Source organism: Harpegnathos saltator, unplaced genomic scaffold (assembly GCF_003227715.2).
Source record: "Harpegnathos saltator strain DR-91 unplaced genomic scaffold, Hsal_v8.6 scaffold519, whole genome shotgun sequence".
NCBI classification, from domain to species: Eukaryota; Metazoa; Arthropoda; class Insecta; order Hymenoptera; family Formicidae; genus Harpegnathos; species Harpegnathos saltator.
The window spans coordinates 175,045-185,574 of NW_020230337.1; the positions used below are offsets into that span (position 1 = coordinate 175,045).

The 10,530-nt window shown below is 36.9% G+C and overlaps 3 protein-coding genes across 4 annotated transcripts; 1 reads left to right on the forward strand and 2 right to left on the reverse strand.

Annotated features, from left to right (window-relative positions):
• Window positions 1–133: 133 nt before the first annotated feature.
• pen-2 (presenilin enhancer, gamma-secretase subunit) lies at window positions 134–1,360 on the reverse strand. Of its 2 annotated transcripts, none has more exons than XM_025302955.1 (3): window positions 1,218–1,360; window positions 529–633; window positions 134–452 (listed from the first exon to the last, which is right to left on the reverse strand). In XM_025302955.1, exons 1-3 carry the CDS (start codon window positions 1,327–1,329, stop codon window positions 313–315), a joined length of 357 nt encoding a protein of 118 aa, XP_025158740.1. In that variant the 5' UTR covers window positions 1,330–1,360; the 3' UTR covers window positions 134–312. The 2 variants fall into 2 exon arrangements, with proteins under 2 accessions (XP_025158740.1, XP_011143284.1); XM_011144982.3 differs by having other exon boundaries at window positions 947–1,265.
• LOC105185461 (transcriptional repressor protein YY1) lies at window positions 1,299–4,442 on the forward strand. Its single transcript, XM_011144981.3, has 3 exons — window positions 1,299–1,830; window positions 3,009–3,564; window positions 3,713–4,442. Exons 1-3 carry the CDS (start codon window positions 1,344–1,346, stop codon window positions 3,825–3,827), a joined length of 1,158 nt encoding a protein of 385 aa, XP_011143283.1. The 5' UTR covers window positions 1,299–1,343; the 3' UTR covers window positions 3,828–4,442.
• A 1,474-nt stretch (window positions 4,443–5,916) lies between these two features.
• On the reverse strand, window positions 5,917–7,621 carry U2af38 (U2 small nuclear riboprotein auxiliary factor 38). Its single transcript, XM_011144980.3, has 5 exons — window positions 7,432–7,621; window positions 7,265–7,352; window positions 7,038–7,104; window positions 6,664–6,952; window positions 5,917–6,581 (listed from the first exon to the last, which is right to left on the reverse strand). Exons 1-5 carry the CDS (start codon window positions 7,473–7,475, stop codon window positions 6,347–6,349), a joined length of 723 nt encoding a protein of 240 aa, XP_011143282.1. The 5' UTR covers window positions 7,476–7,621; the 3' UTR covers window positions 5,917–6,346.
• Between the last annotated feature and the right edge of the window lie 2,909 nt (window positions 7,622–10,530).

The following is a 10,530-nucleotide window of genomic DNA, read 5'->3' on the forward strand; positions in this document are numbered from 1 at the left end:
ACAGTATTCTGTATCACAATTTCTATACATATCTAAGTATAATTTTGCATAAACAAGAAATTATAGCAAGAGATACTTGGAATACTCCTTTTGTGTAGAATTGTTATTTTATAATATATAATTACATATACACTATAGAAAATGTCATTTTATTTCACTGATGATATACACTGAATGTGAAATTTTGCTGTGAATCTCAAATTTACTTATCTTACAAACTTAATGCAGTAATATATAAAAACTATTATACGCATCTGTGATAAATTATATTATGTAATTATATAACAAAGTGAAGTATTGATATTAAAATCATCAAGGAATACCAGTGGGAATTATATAGCTGATAGCATCACCAAATTCACCCCATGCAGCTCTCTGGGTTTGAAAGGTAATTATCCATGCCAGTAAAGCAATAGCCCAAACCGTCGCTCCTATAGCAGATATTATCACATCTGAAAAAGAAAAAAATATAAAAGTATGTTTTATCATTTGCACATGGCTTATCATAATATTAAAATTAATGCCAACATTTTTTAATCTGTTTCTGTTCCTCATACAATGGCTTAGTAAAGGCTTCTTTCCAGAACCAAATTACATTCACAGCCCACAGAAAAGGCAACAGTGCAAAGCCAGCTGCAACAAAGAAGAAAAGAGATGGAACATTACAAGGAAATGTAGAAAATGTAGCTAAAGCCCAATCCATAACAGGAGCCTCTTATTAAGAGCTTTTAGCTTCTTGTTTTACGCTGGAAACTATAATATAATTTTTGACAAAAGATGTGGTTCCGCGCTGCTAGAGGTCATAATAATATCCAAACAGAAATGAATCTGACAAGAGATATCACCAAGTTGCGTATTAGTACAGCTCGAAAAATTGGAGTCAATTTCGGACACAACCGAGCAGAACATGACATTCAAACGCCTACCATTAATAAATGTCATGTACCTCGAAAGTACCATCTGCAGAGGTACAATTTCCTCTCGTTCGGTACTTTTGACAGGTCCATCACTGTCAAGTCAGTCGAGGAGTGTCTCCTAACCTATACCTATACCGCTGTCGTTTGTCCGTCTAGTATGACACTGCTTTATTCACCGTATTCTCCGTTAAAATGATTCCGATCGAGTCACGCGCGATTAATCATGCTAAATCACGCGAGAAACGTTGATAAACTCGAGGAAAAATAAAAAGAAGGCGCAAACAAGTCTATCCGACATACGAGAATCTCGCTGCGCTCCCAAGATGGCGCCGCGGCTTAGAGTGATACTAGCGCCTCCGTTGGTCACGTGACGCAGACGCTCGCCACCCCGCGGCTGTGTCCGGACGACCATCTTGATTCCTTAACATGGCGTCGTCGGAGATTAATATGGCGTCCTCGGACATAATAACCGAAGTGGAGATTCAACCGGATATCCAGGAAGTGGAAATAGAAACGATCCCAGTGGAGATACCGTGCGAGACGGTGGAGACGACGATCGAGGGCGAGGACGGGCAGCCGATGATAGCGCTGCAGCCGCTGCCGGAGCCGGGCCGTGAGGAAATCATACTGCAGACGCAGGAAGAGATCGTTGGCGCGGATCCGCTCAGCGTGTACGACCAGATCCCGGTGCCGGAGAACGATATTTATGTGGAGTCCAGCCCGGGGCCGTCCCGTAAGGCCGCCAAAAAGGCGCGCAAGAGCGGTGGCACGCGCTTCCGCGCGTCTGACCACGCGATCTTCAGCGAGATGGCCACCGAGACCAAGGCTAGAAAGTGGGAGCAGAAGCAAGTGCAGATCAAGACACTCGAGGGCGAGTTCTCGGTGACAATGTGGGCATCCGGCACAGACGACGGTGAGTTTCCGGCGTGAGCTGTTGTAACGACCGGGATTGGCATTTTTGACTCTTTTCCCCGACAGTTGCGTTCGTACGCGAGTCGTCCGACGGCTCGTGATCGTTCGCTCATTCCTGCTTCTCATAGCTTCTCGTTGTCGTCGTTACACACCACGCGCACATACACGGGCGGGTACGCACTTCCGGTGCGTATGCCCTGATCGATACAGCGTCGCATTTCGCGCGCGCGATCCTCTTGCGGAAAATCGACCACGGCGGGCCGGATCGGCGTGTCGACCGGCTTGACAGGCTCCGTTGTTTGTTTTGATCGCGTGAACGCCATTACGCTAGCTACGGGGGCAGCCATATTTTGAAAATGGCCTCTTTTACGTGGCTGATCGCCCGCCCGTCGCTCCGAGCAATGGCGGTGCGCTATGGATGAGCGAGCGACAACGTCATGGCTGTGTCCCGCGACCTGACGTCCGCTGGGACTCTTGACGTCGCCGTTGCGATGTGTAGTCGTTCATGAATCGTTCAGTTCTCGAGAACAAGCGTTGCTTTTCAACAAGAAGGATGCTGTGGATCCCGGATCAAACAGCAGAGGAAGAGAGCAATAAAGAGGAAGTCGAAGCGGAGCATTGTGACAGCAACGCTTCAGCTTCTGACGTCACTCTGTCTTATACTTCTTCACGGGTGTGTGTATATACAGGGTGTACTAATCCAAAGTTATCTGCGTTGATGATGGTTTGTGATATTGTAGTATTTTGTCATTTTGCAAAGTAAAGTTCTCATGTTTTAAGATACTTGATATGTGATAATGAAAAAGTATGTTTTCTTCAAATTTACAATATAATAATTTTAGCAGTACATAGGAATTTGTGATTCCATCAAATGCATTTTAAATGTTTATACATTAGAGCAATGCATAAACATTCTCAGATGTTCAGACTTTGTAACATTAGAATTAGAAAAAAAAGATTTTGGTACTTATATCTATAGAAAAATTAAAAAAAAAACACTAATGATAAATTGTGCAAGCAATAGTAATTACATTAGAAATAGTTTTACGTAGCAAAAATCTGGATAAACGGAAATTCTGTAGGATTTATTTTTCAATAAATATTCCACAATTGTCCAAGTCTAACTTAAGAGGATAAAACCTACCGCCACACAAAATCTCATTCAAATGCCTATTTCAGATGAGGGCTCGAATCCAGAACCAGATACAGACTATGCGGAATACATGAGCGGCAAGTCCAATGCCAAGTTCAGTCACTCCGGTAGTTCTGTATCAGATGGTATGCCCGGACTGGATCTGTCAGATCCGAAACAACTGGCGGAATTTGCGCGCCCCGGCCACAAGCTGAAGGTGCGCAAGCCGCCGGTCATGGATGGAGTGGAACGCACTATTGCTTGCCCGCACAAAGGCTGCACAAAAATGTTCCGAGATAACAGCGCTATGCGCAAACATCTACATACTCATGGACCTCGTGTACACGTTTGCGCAGAATGTGGTAAAGCCTTCGTCGAAAGTTCCAAACTCAAAAGGCACCAGTTGGTACATACGGGTGAGAAGCCTTTCCAGTGTACATTCGAGGGCTGCGGCAAGAGGTTCAGCCTAGACTTCAACCTACGCACTCATGTTAGAATCCATACGGGTGACCGGCCGTACGTTTGTCCCTTCGATGGATGCAGCAAAAAGTTTGCGCAATCGACAAACCTCAAGTCACACATATTGACCCATGCCAAGGCTAAGTAAGTCGCTTATTTCTTTCTCGTTGCTAAAACTCGAAGCAGATATAAACTTTATTCAAAATATATATCATATATATGAAAGCAATGAAATTCTGAATAAGAAAAGCTTCAAGTTACATATTTCATCGTGTATTTCATATGATTTCAGATCACGAAACGCGATTGGAAGACAAGTGCAACAGATCCAACTTCAACAGCCTCAGTTTGTCCAAGTTGAAGTTGCGGATGTGGACAACCAACAGTTCATTGTCTACGCCGATTAGCCCCCCTAAACAATGATCTCGCGTATCCAGTTACTGCATCCAATTATACTGCAATCACTAATTATTAATCCAGACCATGTAAATATTTTCACAATGTGGAAAGTGACATGCGGACAGAAATAAGAGGAAAAGGAGGAGGTTAATGACCAGGCGGTGAAGAAAATGAAGATAGAAAAAGAGGTTATTAAAAGTGTAAACTGTCTTAAGAAGACGAGTTAATTAATCGAATAATACCTCTGTGCTTAGATTCAAGATATTTGAAACATCAGGACTATACTGTCGCAAGATAAGAAAGGAAATAAAATTAGGTTACACGGGTAAAAAAGGGAAAAAAATGGAAAAAAATATAGCGTACTTTCTAAGATAAAGATAGCAAGCTAGACTGTGTGGCGCACTGCTCAATCTCGTGTGAATAAAAAAAGAAAAAAAAAATGAAACAAAGTCTAGTGTGCTGCTCGTGTAACAGACACACATACACATACACGCGCAGATACACGTACATACACACTCACAGTCGATTGTATATATTTATAAGTAAAATATTGTATACAGTATATTTTGGAGAAATTCAAATGAGAATAAATCACAGAGATGAGTCTCTTTTTTTCCGCCGGATTCAATTGTACCATCTTAGTAATACTTGAGTTTTACACTGTAATGCTGAGATAGAAATTTGTTAATAATTGTTTATAAAAAAGAAGAAATTTGAACATAGTCTTTATATTAGTGTTTGGAAATAAGAGATAATGCGATTTCTGAATTAACATTCAGTAATAATTCATAAATAATTCATAAATTACTTTTCATTGGAACGTCCTACAGACGAAATCGTAACGTATGTCTTGAAAAAAGAATTCGAAAAGGACAAAGAAGCGACAGTACGATAGATATGGATCCAATATCACATCTGATAAAAAAACATTGTGTAATGTGTGCAGTGTGCATACGCGTTGATATCAAACGACTTAATAACTTTAATGATACATTGAAAATTTCGACTAAGAGAAGCAATATCCATATAGATAGATATAATATCTTGTAATAGATTACTGCGTGCATCTCTCTCTTTCTCTATATATATATATATATCTTTTTCATTATGTCATTCATATGCGTATCATTATTATGCGCATATCATAATTTTTCATACACACAGTAGTGACGTATATATTTAACTATCGGATTTGATTTTTTATATATATATATATATATGTGTATATATACATATATATATTCATATATATATATATATATATATGTATATGTATGTATGTACGTATGTGTGTATACTGACTCGCGATTTGTAAATTAGAGATGCGAAAAATTTGGATAATTTATTTAAAATCTTGTAAAGTGCATATTCTCTTTCGCGAAACTTTTATTTAAGCAGCTACACTCGTATGACTTATAGTTATAAATCTGTCAACGACATTCTCACTTGTACAACCCACATTATCTTTTTATAAAATGAAAGAAAAATAAGAGAAAGAAATTGATTTCTTTTTAATTATTTAAGCGTTTATACGCTACTTTGACACGTTCCTTGTCGCTAACATATTTTTGTTTCCATTTATTTGCTTTTCAACATTTTTCGTTGATATAATCATCCTTCTCTCATGTGACTACGATACGTACACTTGAACTACGTCCTGTTGTATCAGCGTCTGTTATATTAAGCGGACTATGTTTAGTAAACATTCATGAGAAAGTTAAAATAATTATTCGATGTGATGAGATTTCATTATGGCATAACTTTTACTTTGTACCAAAATTAGGACAACTCTGAAAGTTTAGACAAAGAAAATATTATTATCTACATTTTCTGAAAGAAAGTAATTATCTCAATATATCGAAATGGTAATATTAAATTAAAATAACTCCTAACAGGAGAAGACTACAAGTGTAATTTTCAGAATGCACACACACACACACACATACATACATTCTGACATATACACAAATATATAGATTTTTCGCCATACACACACATACACATACATATATACATATAACACTGCGCATCGTTTTTCATGATATATTTAAGTTCGATCGTTTATACGAGAATTAAATGCGAAACGAAATATATATATTTCTATACTTACACACTTTATTTACTTCCATCATTTGATCACACACACATACATACAAGGAATATGAATATTGTTTAAATTCTTTTATGTATTCTTAATTTTTTCCATGAAAGATGTTCATATTAATCACTTTATTGTTGAAACGCAAAATTTTATGCAATAGTTACATTTAATATGTCTTTGAAATTAAATGATATATATCTTTCATTATACATATATTTTTTATTGATTTGCAACATTTATTCTTTCTCAAAAAACGGAATGTGATTTATTTTGACTAACCAATGACGATACTGAAAAAATGCTGATTCATATCAATTACATGTATACAATCGTAAAAGTAACGCATATCCCACAGCTAAATAAGACGACGTAGCTTAAATCAGGATCTCACGGTGAACACACGTATATAAATGCACTTTACGATAATTAATATCTCCCGGACCTACCATCTCTACCTTTGTCCTCTCTCTTTCGACGATCTTTGGATCTTGATCGTCTATCGCGTGATCGTGATCTGCGTTTACGATCTCGACCGCGTGATCGTGAACGAGACCTCGATCGTCCTCTGCCGCCTTTCTTGCGACTGTACAAATAACGACGTAGCTCGCGCGAAATGGGCTTCAGATGCATAAAGTTGCAAAATCCGGATCGTGTACATTCTCTAGAATCAGGAAAGGAAAATCATAAGTGAAATTCAGATTTCATCATAAAAAAACTACACATTTTAAAAGTCTATAAATTACCCCATTTCATATTGCCGGCAGCAAGCTTCTCTGAAATCTGTAACTGGGGATAGTTCAGCATAAACTGGACGACCACCAAACCAACGATTATTCAAGTCATTTACAGCTCTTTCTGCGTCTTCTTCTCTCCGAAACTTTATATACACATTCCCAACCAAGTGATCACCCAGGTTGTCGCAAACATTCATCTCTTCAATCTCTCCATACTTATCCTCACATTCAACAAAAACATCTTCAAAGAAATTGTCATAATGTTCTTGCATCTCTTCATCTGATACATTTGCGACCACTATAAAAAGATAATTTAAGTGATTATCTCAAATATTCATAATTATAAATTGAATTATAATTACAAAATTGCAAATATGACTTACAGTGAGAGCCATCTGCACTCTTGGCGGAATTCTGAGGATTCACATACAAGTTTTGAAGCAAACATGTCTAGAAAATAAAATTATGAATTATTTACATCCACAGTATAATATGGCCGAATTACAATGAAAACATTCTCTGTGATTCCAATGAAATTCTGTAGGCGTTGAGTCAAGATTAAACTAGGTTAGATTAAAGCGTACTCATTCTTACCAAGATCGACACATACCTGACTAAATGTAGGTTTGTTGTGAATTCGCGAACACCTGTCGCCGTGTCGGCAGGCACCAATTTTAAAGTAGAAAGAACAATTTACCCTGAAAATATAATAAGACATGAACAATATTCGGTTGCTCTGCTGTTCCTGAGTGTAAAAGCATTGCGATTTTTACTTACTTGTCTTTCTCGGTTCCGAAAATTGACGCTAAATATTCCGCCATAATATATGTCTGTGTTTGAGGTACTAAATTGCTTTAGTGTAAATTTGTTCAGAATTGTTGAAACTGTCGAAACTCACATAACAATGCACATCGTTATAAAGCATCATGCGCAGCCCGATAACAAAATGGCGGCTATGTCTGTTGATGACATCACAACGTATTCTACCGACGAAAGTTCAAACTTTGAAGAGTACTCGATCGGTAAGTATGAACTCAAGAATTATTACTTCAGTATTATCGACACAAGATATGCAATCCACACATGTAAATTGTATAAAAAATTCTTAAAATATCGTTTTTCAATATCAATTCAATATACAGTTATAAGATAAAAATATACACATATAAAATTTGTCATAAGTGGAAATTGGTCGTTCATAATAAATATTCTTCTATAATTTTATTATAAACGGACTTTGTGCATTACAAATTCGACCTTCATCATGATATAGAGTAACAGCACATACGCGAGGCGCAGCTTCTTCTTGCTCTTCTTTTTACACATCTTTGTCGCTTCTGTTAAATTATGATTTGTCATATTATAAACGATTCTCTTCGTCTCTATGTGATTATCATCACTTTAGTCCCTAGTTTTCCAATATCGCAGAAGAAATCATCCGAAAATCTTAAAATAGCGTCACCTCACTTGGTTACCCTTATCGTAAACATTTTATATAAATATACGCAATTATAATTTGAGTATTGAGATAATTACAAAGTAAAGTTGTACTAAAATTTAAATCACTTTCGGAATTCATTTGCTTTCCTTTTTTTTTTTTTGGATAGATCGATGGTTATGAGTCTTTTGCTCTTTTTGTACACAGTCTCTACACAATTAGAATCGCGCGAGATACAGATAAAAAGCACCTGTATTCACTTTCGTTTACAAGATGATTATTATACGATGAGAAGTGAGTGATATTTTGTGATACACGATATCTTGTAGATGTATAAGTATGATTATCAATTCAGCTAGTGAGTATCATATCAACAGTAATGCGATAACGTGAATCCTAGCAAATACCATACTACAGTTTGACCATTCAGGACATTCCATCGACCGTATGAGTACACACTACACTGAATACATACTGAAAAAGTAATAAAGGAGAAATAAATTCAAGTTACGACATAAATATCATTTCGGAAAGACATAAAAAATCTTGCGTGTAGCAATTCCTAAAATACAAATGCACCATTGCATACTTGTTGCGTGTCGACTACGTTAAGAAGACATCTCCTCTACACGAAGAAATGTGACATTTATACAATTATATTGTTGATAACAATAAATTTTATAATCGGTTAATCTACAATAAAAACACACATTAGAAACGATATATTACATACAATAAAAGAAAAATAAAATAAACTAAAAAAAGAAAAATCGAAATTCTTTAAATATGAACATATAATATCGACGAGCAAGAATTTGTGCCCTTTTTGAAATAATTTAAAAAAATGATTACTTGTGTAACATGTGACGCATCGAAAGCAAAAAAAAAAGATAACTTTCTCCTTTCGTTAGAAAGGAGACACCTTTGTACGATGTTACAGTTTGTCAAAACGCACAGCGTTAAAGGATCCGAGCTTTTCCATGTCTCGCTCTTGTAACCTCATCAATTTGAACGGTTATACTGCAGTTGAAGAAGAGTTGTCTCCAACGTTTTCTTCCCCCGGCACCAGCCTTATTCTAAGAATGTAATTTCGTTTTTATTCAAATGTACGTTCCGATTACCTACTCGTAGAACATCTCGGCTCATTTCCAGTTTGCAAAAATACCCGTGGCGCCTGGTGCATCATTACAGAGAAATACAAAATGAACAAAAAAAAAAAAAGAGAGAAAGAGACTGGAAAAAAGACAGAAAGCTTCGTGGAGTAAATTTGCTCCATGTATTGATGTTGTTGTAGGTTGTCACGGGACAAAAAGAGAATGTATTTCCACAGATCATAATCAGATGAAAGTACGGTACGGACTTATGACTAGCGTGAACTGGCTAAAAGATCGGAAAAATAAATCATTCGTGTGGCAGCTGCTTTCTTCTTTTTCCTTTCGTCTTCATTCAACATAAAACGATCCACAATGTGTTGTTCCGATATCGTTTGATGTGTAATACAAGTCGACGACAAAAATAAATATAAAATTTCGAATAGACAATCTGAGGAAATTCAACATTTTGGCTTTCTTTTTCTTTTTTTTTTATCGAGCAATAGTTGCTCGCGAACAACGCGTCGTTTGACGAAGCGTACGTTCTCACACATACACACCCCTCATGTTAATCACACACACACTCGCGTCTTGCATTTCGGAAGAGCGAGGATCACTACCGAATAAACGGTGATAGATCGGAATATTTTCATCACATGCATTTCCTTGATACTCTCTTGCGCTGTGAGCAAGTTACCGTTCATTGCCGCAAGTAAATACGCGATACAGTCGTAAATTTTCGAGATCGGTAATGAAAATATCATTTATTACCGCGGTCTGGTTCCAGAATGTGCGAGACAATTTCGTACAGACTCCAGAAGATAAGAAACAAGATAAGTTGTGCGATTTATGCATGAAAGAAAGTACACAATAGCTCTCACGAAGTAAATTCGCAGTTTCTATTCTCCCTTACGCATGGAGTTTTACAGCGGAATTCGCCTCGAACACTCCAGGTTACATATTGGACATCTCGAAATATTTTCGAATGAATATCGCCTCATTGTCACATCATCACTTATTTCAAACATGCGTATCAAGAAATTTGTTCGATGTAATATCCAATCTATGTGTATTTATTGTGTCAGCTGCTTTCGTCGCTAAATGTGTGCAATGATAAAAGATAAATGTATATTGTTCAAGAACTAAATAAAACATTATCTTCCTCCTTTCCTTTTCTTTCCTCCTTCAACGAAGCTAGTGAAAACGCAAGTTAACGCATTTAGCAATTCTCGTTCATGTACTTAACCCACTTATCTTTATAATGTATATATATATATATATATTTATACATATATTTTTACTGCTTTTCCATTATACGTCTCTCAACACCTTCGCAATTTTTCTTTT